At 46.1% G+C, this 22,485-nt stretch overlaps 2 protein-coding genes across 5 annotated transcripts in view; one reads left to right on the forward strand and one right to left on the reverse strand.

Annotated features, from left to right (window-relative positions):
* The window catches only part of WNK2 (WNK lysine deficient protein kinase 2), a 113,072-nt gene extending 102,852 nt beyond the window's left edge, over window positions 1-10,220 (reverse strand). For 2 of the 3 annotated variants that reach the window (XM_081848789.1, XM_081848790.1), the window contains exons 1-2: window positions 9,575-10,218; window positions 7,396-8,334 (exon numbers count right to left, since the gene is read on the reverse strand). In XM_081848789.1, coding sequence (XP_081704915.1) covers window positions 7,396-8,307 — 912 coding nt within the window. In that variant the 5' untranslated portion in view covers window positions 8,308-8,334; window positions 9,575-10,218. Of the gene's footprint in view, window positions 1-7,395; window positions 8,335-9,574 lie in introns of all 3 variants that reach the window. The other variant, XM_081848788.1, reaches the window with a different exon arrangement.
* NINJ1 (ninjurin 1) overlaps window positions 1-22,485 on the forward strand; it is a 436,658-nt gene that overhangs the window by 328,476 nt on the left and 85,697 nt on the right. The gene's annotated exons all lie outside the window — the stretch shown is intronic.

The raw sequence follows: 22,485 nt of genomic DNA on the forward strand, positions 1-22,485 counted from the left end.
AAAAGGGGGGGGATAACAGAAGTAACAGGGGATTTAAAACATCGAGTGACAGAGAGTACAAAAACAGGTTCGATTGTGCGGCGTGTCGACTACATCTGTGGTATTAAAGAAGAAGTTGGTGCCGCTTTCCTCTTCATCACACTAAGCAGGAAGTTAGCTGTCATCTCGGTAATCCAATAGTCAGAATCCTGCAGAAGAAGGGACACTATCCAAGGCTGGATTGGGAGATGAAGCTTGTTCACGAGAGGAGTTAGAAACCGAGATCTTTCATCTGTCCAGTTGGGACAGAAGAGCATTACATGTTCCATAGTCTCCAGAGCCGTGTCATTGCAGGTGCATGTTCTATTTGCGATGGAAACTCTGGAGTAACGACCCGACAGAACTGCTGTAGGAAAACAGTTGAGACGGGCACAGGTAAAGGCCCTTCGCTTAGCCTCCGAAGGAATTGTGAAGCAGTATAGAGGGATCCCTTCAGGGGGTGGAATAGCTAGGGCTAAGCCTGAACACGGCCCTCTTGCATGGGAAGCTGTGTTAGAGAAGTCAAGTTGCTGTAGCTTCTTTTTGATTGAAGGTAGGGCCGCCGGGCTAATACACTCTAAGTTAAAAACAGCAACTAAGCAACTAAGTATCCTCCTCACTTAGCAGGCCACCCCGTTGCTTCCCTTTTCTATGCAGATGATGCCGTCATCTTATCCAGAACAGCTGCGGACCTAGCAAATGCAGTTAATGCATTTATCGCCTACTGTAAGGCGGAAGCTCTTAATATTAATTATAAAAAATCGAAAGTCCTCCACTTCACTCGTTCCCGCAAACTCAAGCTGGAGCCGATTAAGATCACAGGTGGCTACTTAGAAAAGGTAAAAGCCTTTAAATATCTAGGCTTAATATTTACTTATAATCTCTCCTGGACCACCCATCTACAATCTGCCTCTCTTGCTGCAACCACGACCTCTAATGCCATTGTCCGATTTTATCACCAGAAGGGCGGCAAACACCTTCCAGCAGCAATTCAAATATTTAATCCCTAAATTATTATATGGCTGCGAAGTATGGACTACAGCAATATCAGGCAACTTGGATCGCCCACTTCACATGTTTCTGAGATCTCTTTCCGGCGTCCCGAGATGTGTCTCAGGTGCAGCCCTACGACTTGAGTTCGCCCAGCCCTCAATTGAAAAACGAGCATGGAGTCGAGCCATTTCCTATAGCTCCCACCTACTAGCATCGGATGCTCGAATTAGAGGTGGTTTCTCCAATCTGATCCTAAGAGAAATTCATAATTCTCCTTGGAAAACTACAAATTCCACTCTGAATCAGATACTGCATAGATCCCACAGATCCAACCCTGTTGCTCTAAATCACAACGGAGTAGATCCCTGCCGGCTAGCCTAGTTCCTGAAAGCTCGCAATGTGCTGAACAACTTTCATCATTTGGGTTCCTGTGCTCACCCCCAGTTCAATAGAATTAGAAAATATTTTCTATTTCTTTCATTGTATCCCACCCTACCTTCAAGAAGGAGGTGCCAACATATTAAGAGCAGCAACATAAACAGATATCTGTGATAATGTTTTTATTCTTAAATAAATTAAATAGGTTTATTTGTATAACAGAAGGCAAGACAGCAAGAGTATCCCCCTCAACAATATCTTTCATTTTTTATTACTGAGAACATAGAGTGTTCCTCCACCAGAAAAAGCTAAAGCAGTTTGCAAGATATACATAGAAACATTCCAACTATTCTAAATAAAGACGATAGAAATGCCAGCCAAAGAAAGAGTACAGATCTGTCCTTTTACAATCATGGTTTTGAACATGCCCTTAAAAGATTACATAACCCAACTATACACAAAACCCCATCTAAATGGAGGTTCTTGGCTATTTGCTTCTTTCAAACAAATAGCTGGAGATATATTCTGACATGGTGAGTTAAAGCCAAGATACACAGTCATCACATGCCTTCTTTAGTTTCAACCATTTCATTTGTCAACAGAAATCTGAACGCTGTTTCACACATTACATTTCTTCAGCTACATGAAAGAATATTTCACACAATTCTGTAACACTGCAATATGTTCATGCAAATGTATTATTTCCAGCCATGTGCATTACACAGAGAGATACAGACAGATGTGACTGTGAACTTCAGGTTTTATCTTAATACCATGGGGAATAATAATAATATTAATTTATTATTTATACTCCGCCCATCCAGCTGGGTTTTCCCAGCCACTCTGGGTGGCTCCCAACAGATTAAAAACAGAATAAAACATCAAATATTAAAAACTTCCCTAAACAAGCTCCCTTCAGATGTCTTCTAAAAGTCAGAGAGTTGTTTATTTCCTTGACATCTAATGGGAGGGCGTTCCACAGGGTGGGTGCCACTACTGAGAAGGCCCTCTTCCTGGTTCCCTGTAACCTCACATCTCGCAGTGAGGGAACCGACAGAAGGCCGTCAGAGCTGGGCCAAGGCCATTTAGGGCTTTAAAGGTCAGCACCAACACTTTGAATTGTGCTCGGAAACGTACTTTAGAAACTTTATTTTGCTGGACCCAACATGACAGCCACCACCAAAGATCAGAACCAAGAAGCAGCTCAGTTCTCATGCAAAATGCCACTGCCTGGTGGGTCAGCATGTCTCGGGGGGAGACACTGAGTAAAATGAATGGCAGCCAGTGCCAGTAAGAGTGTGTGAGAGAGAAACTGTGGCAGGGATAGCAGAAGTGCCTAGCAGGAGTCTCATGGCACCATGCTGAGGGCTTGTTAGAGCCTGGTGCTGGCCCCAGACAGGAGGATAGACATTTGATACATGCTGATGATCTATCACTGACTTTGTGAAAGGTCTTTCCATCCTCCTACATGATTTCAGTAATGTTATTCAACTTTCTATTATGTAGAGGGATTGTTCAGCTTACTGAATTATAACCGCTTAAGTTATTTTTTAAAAAAATTGTAAAAGTACTCTGATTGGTAAACACAGAAATAAAATCCTTTTAAAGAGTCTTGGTTGTAACCAACTAAGATATACTCTCAGTAGATCCCCTGAAATTAACAGAATTAAGTTAGCAATCACCATTAATTTCAAAGGGTCTTCTGAATGTAGGGCTAACCTTAGATACAATCCTGTAACTGTCACTCCTCTTCAGTACTGGAACTTCACTTATCAGGCTCTAAGACTTGCATTCGGACATAACACTAAACCACTGTTTGGCACTACTACAGGAATGAGCACAGGAGCTCAAGTGCTCTATTCTCAACTTCCAGAGCTGCCAACTTCAAACCATGATTTACAAAATCATTAGCATTGCCAGGTGGGACTGGGCTGGGAAGATTGCCCTAGCTTGTTCAGCTAAATCATAATTAAAACCAACAACAGTTCCAGGTTTGGATATAACGACAAGCCACAGTTAAGCTAAAAATGGGAGCAAATTCTTCTAAGGAAGAGTGACTGTATGAACCCAAGAGTAACCTAGGCTCATTCCCATCACACTAAATTATGGTTTAGCATGATATTATTTATTGTTATTACCATTATTACTGTTGTTTAAATTTATACACTGCTCTTCATTTGAAGATCTCAGGCCCGTCCACAAGATTAAAGATACAGGACAGAAGCACAAAATAAATAACTAAAACAAAACAACAACACCTCTTGCACAAACACATTTAAAAGACTGGAGAACAGGGTTTCCCAAACTTCGATCTCCTGCTGTTTTTGGACTGCAATTCCCATCAGCCCTGACCACTGGTCCTGGTAGCTAGGAATGATGGAAATGACAGGAATGTGGTGCAACAGCAGCTGGGGACCCAAGTTTGGGGAATCCTGCCACAGAATATTAATCAGTCAAAGGCCTGGTTGAAGAGGAATGTGTTCACCTGGCGCCTAAAGATGTATAATGAATGTGCCAGGTGAACCTCCCTGGTGAGAGCATTCCACAAATGGGGAGCTGCTGCAGAAAATGCCCGTTATCATGTTGCCATGGTCTGGACCTTTTGTGAATGAGGCACACCAAGAAGCTCCCCAGATGATGACTGCAGAGTCCTGGTCGGTTTATATTTATATTTGACATCCAATCAAAGTGAAGAAACTCTTAGCACTTTCACAATTCAATGCACAACAGGACAGACAGTGTTTCCCAACACTGAGTGATTTCTCTCTGTTTCATACATAAAGGTAAAGGTAAAGGGACCCCTGACAGTTAAGTCCAGTCGCGGATGACTTTGGAGTTGCGGCGCTCATCTCGCTTTACTGGCCAAGGGAGCTGGCGTACAGCTTCTGGGTCATGTGGCCAGCATGACTAAGCCACTTCTGGCGAACCAGAGCAGCACACAGAAACGTCATTTACCTTCCTGCCGGAGCAGTACCTATTTACCTACTTGCACTTTGATGTGCTTTCAAACTGCTAGGTGGGCAGGAGCAGGGACCGAGCAACGGGAGCTCACCCCGTCGCAGGGATTCGAACCGCCGACCTTCTGATCGGCAAGTCCTAGGCTTAAGTCTGTGGCTTAACCCACACTGCCACCCGTGTCCCGTTTCATACATACATCCTAAAATATATACCCTTTAAAAAAGGGGGGGGGGATGCTTTCAACAATAGTTGTAAGGCAATCCCACTGTGTACTTGGCAGTCTGGGGGCAGCTGGTAATTGCAAGTTGTTGGGGTTTATAGATACAATATCTTTATCAAAATACATATATACTGTTAGATCATTAAAAAAAACAAAGCAGTTTACAACAGAAACTATATACAATTTTAAAAGTTGTGCTTTTTTTACGATGTAAAAATTTTAAACAAAATATCATTAACCAACCATTAACGAAATGTGTTTTCGTAATTGCTTACATAAGCTTGGCAGCATAGAGAAGTGTTCAGCAGGCATTTAAAGTTTAAAACAGAAGGTGCCAGCTGAATCTCTAGTGGTATGCCACAGGACTGCACCGATGACACTAAAGATTCATTTTCTTGCTTTCAGATGAGCTTTGCCAACTCATCTTTTCAAAATGTGGACAACACACCTTACTAGAGTAGTACAAGAAAGGGTTTATTTGCTGCAAAAGAAACTCCTGGTGATTGGGATCAGGGATATACTAAGCGGGGGCAGGGAAGGTAGAGTGCCTGGGGGATGGATTTAACCCCTAAAGGTGTCATTTGCCTAACGGAAAGAAGGTACAGAAAGGGTGACCAAAATAATTAGGGGTATTGATCCATGCTATTTACATAGGAAATATTAAGATGGGGCTTTTTAATACAGTACCGGGGGGGGGGGATTACTTGAGATAACATAGAAGTTATGAATAATGTGATTAGAAAGTGAACAAACAAAGAGATGTGTTTTCTTCTCTTTTTTTAACACTGCAACTTTGTTGCACTCTATTAAACTGGATGGCCATAGGTTTAAATATTTGCAGATGCATAGGCTGCTATTATGGTATATTTTTAAAGAGATGATTTTATAAAACTACCAAAGTTATGACTGACTCCAGACAAGCTACATTACAGCACTCGTATTTGTAACTGGAACGATTAAATGCTAAACTGGGTTGGATAATACTTCCTCCCTCTCTCATAAACCTAAAATGGATACAGGATGCTGCATTAAAACTTTGGTGATGGGGTGGTAACCAATGCTAGACCTGCTCAGAGTAGATCAGCTGCAGTTAATAGGCATGACTTAGGTTCAGTCATTCCAGTGGGTCTAGAACTCAGTTGGATACAACCCTATAAATATACATAGCTTTCTTTCAACAATGGCATCTACTTCTGTTACTAATTCATGTGCTTGCTCTCGTACTAGTCTCCAGTTGCACCAAAGCTTCAACATTATTGCAATTTGTTCCATTATAAGTAGCTCAATCAAGTCTAATGTTGCAGGACATAACACTTTAGATTCAGTTTACAATGTGACCCCTACAAACAGCAGGATAATTCAGGACCAAGGGTCTTTAAAAAAAAAAAGGTCTCATTCTGATACTCATACACAAGCTGGTCAGCATCAATTTTATAATTCAACATTACAGGTCTGCTGCATGAAATATCACAGAATACAGAATGTCTAAGTGATTAGAAAGAGGTAACAACCAGTCATCATCCTATCATAGTTTAATGAAAAGTATGCATTCCTTGTTGGCTGCAACTTTGCAAAAGGTATTTGAAGCAGCTATTTTGTCCTATTAATCAACCATTGTTCCAAGACCCCATGAAGACTATTTCTGCAAAACAGCTTCACAAACAAAACAAAAACAAAAATGTGAATTATGACCAATTCCCACAGCCACATCATAAATATAATATGCAACAAAAATAGAGAAGGGGAAAGAGAAGTGGACTGAAAATATCACAGATGCTTTTTCTCACTTGAGCATGTGTGGTAGAGAAGATAAAGGTCTATTATGAATAAAGACATAGAGCAAAAAGGGGAAAGTCTATTCTGTTTTAGAACGGGAAGTGAGGTTCAAAAAGTCATTTCAGTATCCTGCCATATAGTTTACGTGACCTTTGACAAATAAATGTTAGCCACAGTTATGTTTCCCTTTTTAAGTTAAACAGAAAGTCTTTTTTAGAAGGAGGGAAAAGATGACACTACTGTGTTTAATATCAAATCAGATCCTTCAGTTAGATAAATGCTCATATTGAGCCAAAGTAACATTAATATTTCCATTTTCCAATTCATTCAGGACATTTAAAAGATCTTCATAATAAACAGTACAATCCTATGGCCATCTGGGATTACTCCCACTGTAAGTAATCACCTATGCAAACTTCCTTAAGAGTAAAACCTGTAGGACCCAATGGAATTTGCTTCTTATTCAAACTCCATAGAATAACCCTGCCTGTGGTATTGTCTACAAGTAAAGTAAGACAAAGCCTGGCACTGTAAAACCAAAAAACAGCCCTGTGGTGCCTTTAACACTCACATAAGCATTGTAACACAACTGCTTCAAGCAATTACTGTACATTCTTCCAAGATAAATTAAAAGTATTTTGCTGTGATTAAGTGCTACATTTTGTGGAATATTTAGTTCAGACTCTAGTAGCCTACAATGCAGCAGGTCCAGGAACGTTTTAACCCTTTGGAGGCCCTTCTTGACATTTGCTGAGCAGCTTATTTTTTAAAATTCTAGTTTACACTAGAGGCACCTTGCCCTTGGCAAATCACAGGGCTGAGAGAGTTAAACCTGGGAGGAGTGTGCATGCATATGATGTGGGGGAAGGGCCGGAACCAATGAAAACACGGGAGCTATAGTTAGCCCAGGAACAAGATAAGCTGTAGAGACGATTCCAACAAAGCTTTTTTAGATGACACTCTCCTGCACTCTGTCCTCAGCTTACAGGGCATTTAAGCACACACCTCCCCCCCCCCCAAAAAAGTCATTCAGATAAGTTCTTGCCACTTACCTGGAGTTCGCACCAAGCCACTTCCACCCAGGTTTCCGTGTCCAGTCCCTTGTAGACTGTTTTGAAAGACCCTCTTCCGAGCTCGATATCAAACTTTAGAAACCTGCCATCGGGGGAGGTGGCCACCGCCTTCATGTCGGCCTCTTCCTCCTCATCCTCCGCCTCCTCTTTCTTGGACTTGCTCTGCTCCTTGAGAGATTCCGCCGCCTCTTTCTTCTCCGCATCCTCCTTGCCGCTCCTCTCCTTCGGCTCCTCGGCTGCGGCTGCTGCTGCTGCTGCTGCTGCTGCTGCTGCTGCTGCTGAACTAGGAAGACCCTCCGGGGCGGCGGCCGCTTTGGCCGGCTCGGCGGGCTGCTCCCCGGGCTGCGCCTCTTCCACCACCGGCCTCTGCCCTGCTTTCACCCTCTCGGCGATTATCCTCCTGGTTTTGGAGAAGAGGATGATCTTCTTCTGCTGCGGCTGCTGCGGCTCGGGCGGCTCGAAGGTGGGCTCCTCCTGGTCGGAGTCCACCACGCTCCTCCGCAGGAAGCGCTGGTGGGCTGCTTTGGGATCCTTGGCGTAAGGCACTCGCAGGAAAGGGGCGGGGGCCGCGGGCCGGCCTCCTCGCGGCACTGCAGCAGGGTCCATGCCCGACGCGCTGCCGCCGCCGCCGCCGCCGCCGCCTGCTCCATCAATATTCATACCCTTTCCACCCGCAGGAGCGAAGGCAGCCGCCGCGGCAGCCGCTGGGAAGCCGGCGCGTTCTGCAGCGACAGCAGCTCCAACCTCGCCTCCCCGCCGCGGAGGTGCTGTCCTGGCCTCGCCCCCAGTTTCCATTACAGCTGAGCTCTCGGCAGCTGCCGCTAGAGGAGAAGGAGGTGGCGGGGCCGCCGCGGCCGTCGACGGTGCTCGGGGGGAGTCATCACGGTGCATCCTTCCGGGGAAGCTCAGCCCAGCCACCTGCCAGGCGAAAGAGAGAAAGAGCGCGGTCAGGAGGCTGCGGGCCCCACCTGGCCAGGGACCAGGAGGAGGAGGCGGCGGCGGACACCTGCAAGAGGGGAATCGCCGCCGCCCGCCCCCCTCAGCGAGACACGCAGGGCGCAACTCCGGAGAGGATCTCCTGACAGCCTCTCTCCACGCTCGAAGGCGTGAGGAGCGCTGGAAGGAGCATCAAATGCAAAAGCTCCCGAGAGGCAGAAGGATGGAGAGACAGGGACTCTCCGAGGAATTTTGCTAGGGGTTGTCTCCAAGTGCAGCTCCCTCCCAGGCAACTCGAGTCAATGGCTCGCCCCTTTCCTTAGCCAGGATCCCGGTTCCAACCTCGCTCCCCCGCCCCCAAATCCTAGCCAGTGCCTTTCAGCCACGAGCCGCTCAGACGCTTCTCCAACTCCACGTTATCCGTCCCTTTAAAGAGCAGAGCGCAGTCTCCGTCGCCCAGCTCGCCCCCCCCCCCGCCATCCCCGCCCCCCTCTGCCCAAAGTCTCCAGCCGGGCTTCCCCTCTCGCCTCTCCCTCCGCCGCGACGCGCCCACGCAGAGCCTTCGAGACCCCCCTGGGCCGCTCACGCGCTCTCGCCTCACCCCGGCCCTCCGCCTCCCCCGCCCCCTTTTGCCCACTTCAGTCACACTGCAGCTCCTCGGTGGAAAGCCATATTGAGGCTGGAAAATGGGAGCGGAGGGCGGGATGCGAGCAGCCAAGGCGAAGCTCGCCCAGCGGGAAGCCCGAGCGCACCTGCCGCTCCCCGACACCCCCCTCGCCGCAAGCTTCGAGCGCTAAAAAGACGGGCAGCGTCGCCGTCGTCAAATGAGCACGAGGACGGGGCTGGTCTTTCGCCCTGCCCAGCTCTGCGAGAGAAGCCGCCGCTTAGATGATAGCGCGCAGCAGCAGCAGCAGCAGCAGCAGCGCCAGCGCGGGCAGGGCGCACCATCGAGGCCGCCGCCGCAGCGAGCCGGGCTGAGGGGGAGGCGAGGGGCTGCGGCGGCGGCGGCGTCCCTTGTAAAGCAGGCGGCGACCGACGTCAAGTGCCAGAGCACGCCAAAGAAGAGGGCGGCGGCGGGCGGCTGGAGGAAGCAGGTGCCTCGGCTGCACAATGGAGCTGCTCACCTGCGCAGCCCGGGAAGGGAGAGAAGGCAGGCAGGCAGGCAGGCAGGCAGGCAGAGCTAACAACAAGACAGGTTCCTCGCGCGGAGGGAGTGACTTACCAGGAGGAGAGGGGCTCCCCATCTTCACTGCCGCCCATGGAGGTTGGGGGCGGGAGGGTGGCAGAGGGACGGCTCGATTCTTCCGTTCCCAGTCATGGAGCCCCTGCAAGACGCGCGCCCGCCGCCGCCCTCACAGGCCGGGCTCTGCAGCCCCCGCCTCCCCTCCGCCGGGCAGCCTCGTCCTTTCGCAGCCCCCTCCGCCGGGGATCCTCTCGGCTTCGCGGCGACGTCCAAACGTCGCCTCAGGGGAGAGCTCCGGCGAGCCACCGGCCAGGCGCTGAGGAGAAGAAACAAGAATAATCCCCCTCAGGCGAAAGAGCGCGGCTGCTCTCTCCCTCGCTGCCGCCTCGCCGAAGCCAGCGTGCAGGAAACCTCGGCCCGCGCTTGCCCACGCGCCCCTCGAGCGCGTCCTCTTTTCCTCTTTCCCCCCCTCGGCGCTTTTGTCAATGGAAACTGCTCTCTAATGAGCGTCCCATTTAACGGACGGGCCGGGAGCCACGGGCATCGCCGAGCAGCCAATGAGAAGGGCTGGGAGGAGGTGGCCCCCTGCTAGACCCGCCTCGTGTCACCGGGGAATGAGGAGAGCGCCGGCTCGGCTCCCCCTCCTCAGCGGCGGAGAGCACGTCCCGACGACACACACACACACACACCCGCCTCCCTCTCCCCACAGCGCGGTTGCCTATTTCGCTGCTTCTCCTTCTTATAAAATAGCCTTCTTGTCGCTTCGCTTCCAGTTCGCTGGTGGCAACTGTTTGCGCATGCCCTCTGCCCGAGCCGCAGCCCGTGCTGACCCTTGCCCTCCCGTGGGGCTGTAAAGCGATGGGGGCAATGGGGGGGGGTGAGGGCGGGCGGGCGTGTGTGTGTGTGCGCGCGCGCACGCGTCTGGGCTGAAGCGGCCGCCGCGCGGAGCTGAGGGAGGCCTGGAGAGGGCGGGTCATGACGAGCAGGCGATGCCAAGGCGCGGGTTTAGTCCTGCGAGTGGAAAGGCAACAGGGGATTGGGGGTGGGGGATTGGGGACAGACTGAAAAAAATGGCGGGGTGAAGTCGGGAGGAGGAGGAGGACGCGGGATGTTTCCATAGGATTGTTGTGCTCTTCGCGGCGTGGTTTCCCCTGCCTGATGCAAGCTCTCCCCTCTGGGGACTTGGTTAGGCACAGCCCTATTTGCGATCTCCTCGGTGGGAGCTTCCTCCTTCCTCATAAATGGTTAGAAAACCACCTGCAGCTTCTCCGGGCCTGTTATTTATTTATTTCACCTCGCGCTTCATTCGGTGCACACGACGGGAAAAAAGGAATAAGCAAGAGAGAGGAACGAGTCGTGTATCGCACGCTGTGGGAACAGCCCGTGACTTCTGCCGGATTGCGCTGCTCTGCGCCTGCAGGGAGGGAAGGAGGGAGAAGCTGCTCGGATCCGGCGGTGGTTTTCACCCCCGAGGGAGACCTCCTCTTTCCCTTCAGCCGGTTATTTAACATAAACGCTGCGAATCAAAAGGGAGCGGTGTCCGCACATCCATGGGTCGCCGCTTGCTGCGCTTCAGCCAGAAGGAGGGCACCGCCTCTGGCGGCTAATTTGGGGTGTCATGAAAGGGCAGTAAATTGAGATTTATTATTGCATTCTTATTGCTTGTGGGATTTCCTTATGGGATTTGGGGCATCAGGTGCTGAAATATCTTGGCCAGCCGTGGTTGCTATGCACCTTGACTGGGGGGAGGGGAGCACCGTTTGCTCTTTTGCCTCAGGCAGCAGCAAAGTGTCTTGGGCTGGTCCCAACTGCCATTTGTTCCATCCCCCTTCTACCTTCACTGCCAAATGCAATGTCCCTCAGAATATCAGGTGCTGCTAATCATAGGTGGGCAGAGTGGTTGTTGCACTCAGGTCCGGCTTGTGGGCTTGCCACAGGCATCACTCAGCACCTGGCTGGCTCAGTTGGTTAGAGCATGGTGCTGATGATGCCAAGGTCACAGGTACATATTCCTACATTGTGGGGGGTTGGACTAGATGATCCTCAGGGTCCCTTCCAACTTATCCTGAAAACAGGATTCTGGAATAGATGGGCTTTTGAACTGATCCAGCCAGGGCCCTTCTTCTGCATATTACCTATCTACCTATCTGTCTATTAGTAGTGGACAAGATCTTGGGTGACCTGGCAGCTGAATCACTTCTGTTACTGGGCAGAAGAGAGGGAATAAAGCAGCATGGGAGTTGGCACAGTGCAAACACACCAATGGGACCAATCCAGCTGTTCTGCTGGTGTGTTTGCACCACTACAAATTCTCCATTGCCCTACCCCACCTGCTAAAGAGCAGCAACTCAGCTGTCAGGAGGGCAGGTGAGTGCCACCACCCCACCTTGCCATCCACTGCTTAGATGTAGATAGGCAGATGCATGTGCTTCTAAGGAACCTGGACATTTATGCAATGATACGGATTGATTCCCCCACTATAGTACCTAACTATAGTTTGATTGTGACTTGGGTTGGAAAAGAGAAGTGCCCACTTCACATATGCTATGATCTCAAGTAACAATTCAATTCCATGTACCTGTAATTAATTCAGGAAAGAGAATATACCATAGTAGTAGTAGCTGCTCACTACACATAAGAGTAACATGTAGTTTAGCCTCAGGGCAAAATTTGCAACCCAAATTCTCCTTATGCTCCTTATGTGTTTTCTCTAGAGAGAGAAGCTGAAGGGCAGAATGCACAACACACACATTCCAGAGTGGGACTCCCTTCTAACTGGTAGATGGAAAGCCTCATTAGTCCATAGCCTCTCAGACTGGCTGCGATGAAATTACATCTCCCACTCTTAGTTCTTCATCTGCAAAATGCCTTCCTTGCAAACGAAAGTTAGGAATCAGGAAAAGATGTAACATTATGCCCAGAGATTTTTAAACATTATATCTATCTAAATGAAATAATTGGCCAACTAAGCATTCTCTGAACATGATCATTAGTTTTAATATCTGAACTGTTGTTATTACTGCTGGTTGTACACTGCTACACGTGCCACCTGTTTGTCAAGGAGTATGGTGCAAAAGGTTTGAAATAAATAAAGGTAAATGAATAATGGTAGCAAATAATATCTGAACCAATCTGTTTGAAATGAGGACTAAGACTGGAAGTGACAACAAGGGTATTCATTCTCTGTGTAAAAGAAAAAAGAAAAAGAAATGCAACAATCCACTAAACATATTTTCTGAAAATTAAAAAAAAAACATTACCTAGGCAACCACAGCTTTATTTTTCAAAATAGAAAACTAATTCTTTTTAAATGAAAAACTTGAAGTTTAATCTGACAGATGGCTATTTTAAACTGTGTGAAAATTCTGGTTATTTCTTTGTTAAGAAATATAATTGATGTATTTGATAATGCGGTGTTAATTGGTCCACTGAAACTTGTTAAGGACCAAATCATTTATCATTATTATTTATAATTTAATATGAACCTTTAAAAAATGGTTTAGGCTGCTCCAGAATCCTATAGATTTTTGATAGTTAAAGTTTGCTAAATGAGAAAATTAAATGCTTGGAAGTCATAGGCTACCTTTTTCAATCCACTTAAATGTGGGTGCTTTCATCCAACTTATATAGTGTGCACTGTCTGGAAGCCTGTTTGTCTGCACAGCTGTCTTCTCCTGAACCACTTGACTGGTTTAGGTAAGAAAAGCATCATCGGAACACTGAAAAGAAAGATAAGGCTCTGTTTGGAGAATCTGTGACTTTTAGTCTAGCAAAAAGAGTCATAAATAACCTGCAAACACTCCCTTTCTCTTGGGACTACCGTACTTCCATCAGATTAGATATGCAAAGGATTGCACTGTCAATCTTTATTTTTCAATGATATATGCTATCCTTGTCTAAAATGGCAGCTCCCTACTCCAGCCTCACTGGGCATAGGGTCACACACATGCCCAAGCATCTATTTTCCAAGAAACAAATAAATTTGTCAATTATTGAATAACTTGCCTGTTCCCAGTGGGCAAACATTCTGGTGGGCATTTCTGTATCATATCCTGTAAAATTTAGCCAACTTCCTGTAATTTTGATGAATGGCAATATAGCATTTTATTTTTGCATTGGCTGGAATATTTTCTGGCCTTGGTTTTCACAAGGAAATAAAATGTACATTTATTCACCAGTATTATTATTGCCTTCTCTTTGCCTGCCTGAAAACCCACATGGATGTTTTCATACATACCTAGGGTTTCATGTGTGGTTCGCTGCAATTCTGTCTTCCTTCTCAGCATTGCTGCTCTCAGAAAGTGATAACTGTTTCTGATTCTAGTTCTGAGCCTCTAATTCCAAAGTTCACTGTGTCTATTTCTGTTTTATGCAAAAGTTTTTCGAGTTTCTGTATAAGATGCTAAAAATAACTAAAAGCTTATAATATTCCTTGCTAAAATTAATTTCAGTCTGATGTATGAATCATAGGACTTTACATATATAACTCCTTCAACCAATGTGTTGGATGGGCTGTTATAACTAATAGGAACCCAAAGGGCTCCTCAAGAGATGCCAAGCGAGTGGATTACATATTGAAGTCATATATATTCATTATCCAGCCTAAAAAACAGCCTTCATGTGCTTTCTTATATTGCTCTCCTTTGAGAGGCATTTTAAATGTTATGGCTTACATGTGGAAGCAACCAAACACATAGCACTTCCATATGGTGGTGTCAACATCTGAAAACCTATCACATATATGGTCACTGCCGTTGCATATGGTATCTCCATGCCAGTGGTGCACAGGCAGCAAGTGCTTTCATGGGGTCCACTGCATGTGACTGGGGAGCAAAATGGTACATTACAAATGAAACATGGGGGTTTCTAACCTCCATGTTTCCTCTGTAATGCTTGTGTGGGTGTAGGTGACATTTGCAATGGCTACTTTCCAGTTCATGCTTTCCAATGAAACACCATTTTTAAAGAAAATGAATCCAGTGAGGATCTGGGAAATTATAGGCTGGTTAACCTAACATCTGCCCCAGGAAAACCTGCGAAAAGTATGGTTAAGGTGACATAATCAAGGCATACAGAAGAACGGGCCTTCCTAAAGCAGAGCCAACCTGTCTCATGTTGAGAGTGTCAACAAGGCTATAGATAGTGATGATCCAGTTGACACGGTGAATTCAGACTTTCAAAAAGCTTTTGACAACGTACCTCATGGCAGACCCCTGAGTAAGCTTAGCGGTCGTGGAATAAGAGAAGTCATCTTGTGGATGACTAAGGCTAAGGAGCAGGAAGCAGAGACTAGAAATAAATGGACAATTCTCTGAATGGAGAGATGTATGAAGTGCAGTCCCCCAAGGACTGGTTTGGGACCTGGGACATCCAATGAGACTGAATGTGGAAGATTCAGGACAATTAAAAGAAAGTACATATTTACATAGTACATAGTTAAACTATGGCATGTGAGCCCACAAAAGGTAGTGATGGTCATCAGTCTTGGAAGTAAACTCGGCTAGGGTAGAAAATGGCCTTGAGGATATTTGTTAAGGATAATTTATTCAATTTATTGCACCAAGCGGTTCAGGGAGGCATACATAGTCCCCTACCTCAGCACTCCCATTTTATCCTCGCATCAGCACTGTAAGGTAATACAAGCTGAATGGCTGAGTGTAGATTTGAACTAGGGTCTCCCTCAGTCCAGTAGTCTAACCACAGCAGCACACTGGCTCTCTATTGCTGAGTACTTACAGGGTTAAGTAGCCCTCTCTCTCACCTGCTGATCTTCTCCTGCATTATATCAGGAAATGTGCATTTGCGAAGGGATATTTGCCAAGATACAGTGTAGTTCTGTCCTGTGGCATGCATCTATTACTATCAGAAACACTGACCATCCTGAGATGCTGTCATTTTCAGTATCTATCACAGGAGAGGCTACAACATTCTCCCCTAGAAGATCACCTCAATTGGAGATGGAAATGTGTTTTAAATATTTCCCCCTCCCCAGGATATGTATCCTTTATTATGTATTGTTAGCCTCGCTGGGAATTTATTTGAAGGGCAAGGTATAAATTTATCTAATTAATGAATCAAGATCATTCATTGATCACTTAAATACAAGCTTTATTTGTGTTTTCAATCTGGAGGCCAATTTTGTTTTGGCCTGTATCACTGCTAACTTTTGAAGTGGTCTTATCAGTCATCACTTATCAGATGTTCAGCATGCTCTTAGGCAATTTTGTGAGGGTGGGGCATATGCCTCTTGTGTATCAGAATAAACCGAAGTATATCCCTGGTGTGCATCCCAGTGAAGTTTAAATCCCATATGCTTATTAAACACAAATAATAGATCATTTAATACATGAGTGACAAAAACTGCAATTTATTTGCCACTTAGCCAGGAATAGACTCAGAGAGATGTATCCATAAGACAATGAGTTGTGACTTGGAGCCAATTTATTAGGCAGAAACAATATTTCTTATTATGTATTGATTGGCTGCAGAGTTCTGGCTGTTACATTTCCTAAATAAAATAGCATAGCAGGTTTAAATATTTGATGTCTTCTAGACTAGGTGGATTTCAAAGTAAAAATATTTCATCCCATGTTCTTACTTTATCTGCATATTCAAACGCATTTCCAGAGACTCCTGCTGTTCGGTAGATGGCACTGACAGCAGTGGTTCATTTGGGATAAATTTTATTCATTAATTCATTTTTTTAAAAAAAAAATTAACCTGCCCTTCACCATAAGTTCCTCTGGGCAGGTTTCAAATGGAACAGAACCTAAGCCAAACAGGTGGATCCCCTAAGGAAAATACTTTAATTGTTAAATGCCTTTATGGTGAAGAACTATGAAAACACCTAGTGATTCTGGCTTACTCAGTGACCTCTAGTGGTCAGGGCCTTGAGCAGGACACCAAAAGACGTCATCTGCAGTAGAGCCAGCCACATTGTTCATCCAGCCAGCCCAGTTCCGCTTGCTCTGAATGGTAACAGTTCTCCGTGGTTAGAGACAAGAGATATTTTGAGTCCTTGTGCCCAACATCCATTGTAACTGAAACTAATCACTAATCTAGGGACTTTGTGTAAACAAAGTATCTAGCGCTAACTTATATGGTCCTTCCAGTTCTGTCTGCTTCAATGGATTTTACAGGAAAAACGATTCTTTTAAGCAGGGCGAGGACAAAGTAATTTCATGTAGCTGTGCATTATCCACAGGTGAACAGCCGCATTGCCTTCACATGAAACGGGTAGTTCTTCTGCATGCTCAGAGAGATATGCACCCTCCATTGAAATGAACAGAAAGCTCTGGTGGGTTTTGTGTGCTTAGGAAGAGCACTAGATTATTATCCTTAAGCTATGTGCTAGGTTGAATAAAACTGAACGTATTCTGTAAAAGGTTTAATGCAACCTTGAACTGGTCTCCTATATTTTAAAAGGTTTTACAAACAGAAATTGTATAGCACATGCTATTTATAAAGCTACAAACAAGGACAAGGGTCTATACCACTATTTTAGTTCCCTTGGTCCTTTAGAAAGTAAAAACTAGCTTTGAAAAAGAGGTGATCCAGGGATCAGGAACCTGGTTCCTTTTCCATGGCAGCATCATATGCATAGATAATGCCCCAGGTATTTCATATTAAAAGGAAATCAGGAAGCTGGGCTTGGAAAGACCTTTAGCTGAGAGCTTTTGGGAGCTGAAATGGACTATGAAGATCAATTTTGGGCTGTTTTCCATTGCATTGCAATTACATAATTTCATACACACACACACACACACACACACACACACACACACACACCCCACCCACTCTTGGCAGCTCCCAACAGAATATTATTAATAATGATGATGTTTGATAAAACATCAAACTTTAAAACTTCCCTAAACAGGGCTGCCTTCAGATGTCTTCTAAAATTCAGATAGTTGTTTATTTCCTTGACATTTGATGGGAGGGCGTTCCACAGAGCGGGTGCCACTACCGAGAAGGCCCTCTGCTTAGTTCCCTGTAACCTTACTTCTTGCAAGGAGGGAATCGCCAGAAGGCCCTTGGCGCTGTGTCCGGGCAGAACAATGGGGGTGGAGACGCTCCTTCAGGTATACTGGGCCGAGGTTGTTTAGGGGTTTAAAGGTCAACACCAGCACTTTGAATTGTGCTCGGAAACGTACTGGGAGCCAATGTAGGTCTTTCAGGACCGGTGTTATATGGTCTCGGTGACCACTCCCAGTCACCAGTCTAGCTGCCGCATTCTGGATTACTATTCATGCTGCCAATATCATAATTAAAACCAATTGTTTTGACAATATATTTACATTGATATCATCAAAAATAAGACCCTGATGTTGGGAAAGATGGAGGGCACAAGGAGAAGGGGACGACAGAGGACAGAGGACAGAGGACGAGATGGTTGGATAGTGGTCTCGAAGCTACCAGCATGAGTTTGACTAAACTGCGGGAGGCAGTAGAAGACAGGAGGGCCTGGCGTGCTCTGGTCCATGCGGTCACGAAGAGTCGGACAGGACTAAACAACTAAACAACAACATCATCAAAAATATCCAGTAGCATTAATTTTGGACCACAAACACTAGTTTCTTTAGTAATATTTATCTGTCAAAATTAAATTCCAGAAACCTTGCATCAACTGACATTTCTACCATCAATGATGCACCAAGTTTATTGCAAGATACGGCAACCATGAGTGAGTTTGCAGATGGCTTCCTTTTGTTCTCTTCCCAATGCCCTGCTGAGTTCATGAATGGCTGTGCATCCTTGAGCGTCTGTGAGAGACTCACAGGTGTGCATCACTATGACAACCAGGTACAGAAGACAGTGGTGGGCTTGTCCCATCATGCGCACCTGCTTGGGCTCCTCTTCAGACTGTACAATGGAAATGCAGAAAGTGGGAGTACCAAGAATGCATCAACTTGCCATCATCTGAAGGTAATCAGGCCAGAGGATCCTAAGCATGTTTGTAAACAGGACTTGCTCTCAAATAAATATTCCAGCCATACAGCGTGTTCCTGTTCACTGTAATAATAATAATAATAATTTATTATTTGTACCCCGCCCATCTGGCTGGGTTTCCCTAGCCACTCTGGGCGGCTTCCATAGAAACAAAAAATACACTAAAATATCACAGATTAAAAACTTCCCTGAACAGGGCTGCCTTAAGATGTCTTCTGAATGTCAGGTAGTTATTTATCACTTTGACATCTGATGGGAGGGCGTTCCACAGGGCGGGCGCCACTACCGAGAAGGCCCTCTGCCTGGTTCCCTGTAGCTTTGCTTCTCGCAATGAGGGAACCGCCAGAAGGCCCTCGGCGCTGGACCTCAGTGTCCGGGCAGAACGATGGGGGTGGAGACGCTCCTTCAGGTATACTGGACCGAGGCCGTTTAGGGCTTTAAATGTCAACACCAGCACTTTGAATTGTGCTCGGAAACGTACTGGGAGCCAATGTAGGTCTTTCAAGACCGGTGTTATGTGGTCTCGGCGGCCGCCCCCAGTCACCAGTCTAGCTGCCGCATTCTGGATTAGTTGTAGTTTCCGAGTCACCTTCAAAGGTAGCCTCACGTAGAGCGCATTGCAGTAGTCCAAGCGGGAGATAACTAGAGCATGCACCACTCTGGCGAGACAGTCCGCGGGCAGGTAGGGTCTCAGCCTGCGTACCAGGTGGAGTTGGTAGACAGCTGCTCTGGATACAGAATTGACCTGTGCCTCCATGGACAGCTGTGAGTCCAAAATGACTCCCAGGCTGCGCACCTGGTCCTTCAGGGGCACAGTTACCCCATTCAGGACCAGGGAGTCCTCCACACATACCCGCCCCCTGTCCCCCCAAAACAGTACTTCTGTCTTGTCAGGATTCAGCCTCAATCCATTAGCCGCCATCCATCCTCCAACCGCCTCCAGACACTCACACAGGACCTTCACCGCCTTCACTGGTTCTGATTTGAAAGAGAGGTAGAGCTGGGTATCATCTGCATATTGATGGACACCCAGTCCAAACACCCTGATGATCTCTCCCAGCGGCTTCATATAGATGTTAAAAAGCATGGGGGAGAGGACGGAACCCTGAGGCACCCCACAAGTGAGGGCCCAGGGGTCTGAACACTCATCCCCCACCACCACTTTCTGAACACGGCCCAGGAGGAAGGAGCGAAACCACTGTATAACAGTGCCTCCAGCTCCCAGCCCCTCTAGACGGTCCAGAAGGATGTTATGGTCAATTGTATCAAAGGCCGCTGAGAGATCCAGCAGAACTAGGAAACCACTCTCACCATTGTCCCTAGCTCGCCGGAGATCATCAACCAGCGCGACCAAGGCAGTTTCAGTCCCATGATGAGGCCTGAATCCCGATTGGAAGGGATCCAAATGGTCCGCATCCTCCAGGCGTGCCTGGAGTTGTTCAGCAACCACGCGCTCAATCACCTTGCCCAAGAATGGAAGATTTGAGACTGGGCGATAGGGAAACTGCCCTGGGTCTAATGAGATGTACTCCCCAAATAAGTGTGGGAAATAGATATTTCTTGGGAAATATTTATTGGGAAGTAGATAGGTTACTCTGCATTTCTTAAAGGCAGCTTTCTCGCTGAAGCACTAAGAGACTATATTAAGGGAATAGCTTATTTTCACAAATCCTCGTTTGAAATATTAGGGTTGAACTGAAGCCAGTGACACACATGCACGCAGGTTCCATCATGACAGAACTAGTGTCATTGAACACTAGGATTTTGGTATGTTACTGTAAACATAACAGGACAGATAGGATGATCCTGTGAAATATCAGGCTGGCTATTTACAGGCCTCCCCAGAGACTCAAATATTATCTTTTGGTTACACTAAGAAAACCATCTGGAAGTTACAGATTTTTTTTCTCATGACACAGAGTCTCTGAGCAACCAAAGTGTTATTTTTTCTCATTCATCTGTGGACTGACCAGACAAAATTACTATGAAGCAAAGTTAAACCCACAACAAAAGGCAACGTGTTATGCTCAGCTTTTAATCGCTGTAGAGGACAATGCAGGGCTATTTTTCCACCCTCTCCCCCCACCCCCCATATGGATATGTCACTGTGGATAATGACAAGAACGTCACCACCACAGGAAACTAAAGCTGTTTTCATGTTCTGAAGTATAAAAATTGTGAGGGGAAATGCTTTTCAATATAAAGTTCCCATAGCAACGCATGCTCTCCACTTCCATTTTATGCCAGTTTCCCCCCGCAATGATGTCATATTAGTATTGCATCAACATACCTCAGTGGCAGAGCGCATGCTTTCCACACAGGAAGTCCCAGGCTCAATCCCTAGCAGTTGCAGTCAAAAATATCAGGTAAAGTGAAAGACCCAAGGCTAGCAGAGTGGGCAATACAGTGGTACCTCGGGTTAAGAACTTAATTCGTTCTGGAGGTCCATTCTTAACCTGAAACTGTTCTTAACCTGAAGCACCACTTTAGCTAATGGGGCCTCCCACTGCTGCTGTGCTGCCGACACACGATTTCTGTTCTCATCCTGAAGCAAAGTTCTTAACCCTGGGTACTACTTCCAGGTTAGCGGAGTCTGTAACCTGAAGCGTCTGTAACCTGAAGCACCTGTAACCCGAGGTACCACTGTACTGGCTTGGACTAAGAGTATGGACCTTGCATAAGGTAGCTGCCTGCAAACAATTTTAAGGGACAGCCAGTATGATTTACTTTTCTTGCAGACTGATCTTCTCTTGTGTACACCTCTTTCCATATGAGGTGTGCCTCCGCCTCCAGAGGTTCGGAGGGTGGCAACACGAGAACAGGCCTTCTCTGCAGTGGCTCCTTGTCTGTAGAATGCTCTCTCCAGGGAAGTTCACCTGGCGCCCTCATTATATACCTTTAGGTGCCAAGTAAAAACATTCTTTTTTAACCAGGCGTATGGTTGATCCAATTTACATCCTATGCCCTTTTAAAATGTGTTTTTTGTGGAGGGAGGGGGCTATTGGGTTGTTTTTATTTTTATTAGGTATTTTGTGGTTTTATATCTTGATTTTATTCTGTGAACCGCCCTGGGTATAGGGCAGTATATAAATTCAATTAATAATAATAATAATAATAATAATAATAATAATAATAATAATATCCATGATTACTAAGAAGTAAGTGCCACTGTATTCCTTGGGTTGGCTTTCAGGTGGTTAGTTAGGATCACAGCCTTATTCAGTGATCCTTCACACACTTTAAAAACTTGTGTCATTCTAGTCTGGGTCTAGGAAATCAAACACTATCCACACTTTTCTTAGAAAGAATATCTATATACTTGCTCCCTCTATACCTGCAGTTCTTGCAGATAGTTTTTGCTTGCTTAATCCATAATACCTGGCAGGGTTTTTTTTTGGGGGGGTGGCCCACCAGATGTTGCTGGACTTCAGCTCCCATCCCCCTAACCCAGCATGACCAATGGTCAGGGGTGATGGAAGTTGTAATCTGTCAACATCTGGAGAGCCACAGTCCCTACTCCTGCCATTTCTCTGAAATATTTTTGTAGCTCAGGGTGCTACAAAGCCAGTGTGCTTGGTAGTTTAGTTCCACTACACACGCTTAGCCCAAATATTTGCAAATAAATAAGTAGTTGCCAAAATATCCTGAGTCTCCCATGCTCTGTGTCCCAAAGGAACCTCACTCATTGTAAGCTGATCTGTTCACTGTTAGGGGAAGGGGAAACCTGACAGAATATTGAAATGTTATTAGCTCAATGATGCACCTCTATTTTTAGTAATGCCTAAAATGTATAAAGCACATAAAGGAGCAAATATATCTATATATATAGAAGAGATAGGAATATGGTGCTTTACAAAATGACCCTTGTTAGAGCTGCCTCTAGGTCCCAGCTCACAGAGGACCAACGCCAGGCTGATGTTATGTACAAAAGTCTTTATTGAAGTTTAATTTCCATTTCAAAGCCAGAGCGTGCAGCCCTACGTCTAGACTCTAGATCGGCG

This window comes from Podarcis erhardii (genome assembly GCF_964252035.2).
Source record: "Podarcis erhardii genome assembly, chromosome: 2".
NCBI lineage: Eukaryota > Metazoa > Chordata > Lepidosauria > Squamata > Lacertidae > Podarcis > Podarcis erhardii.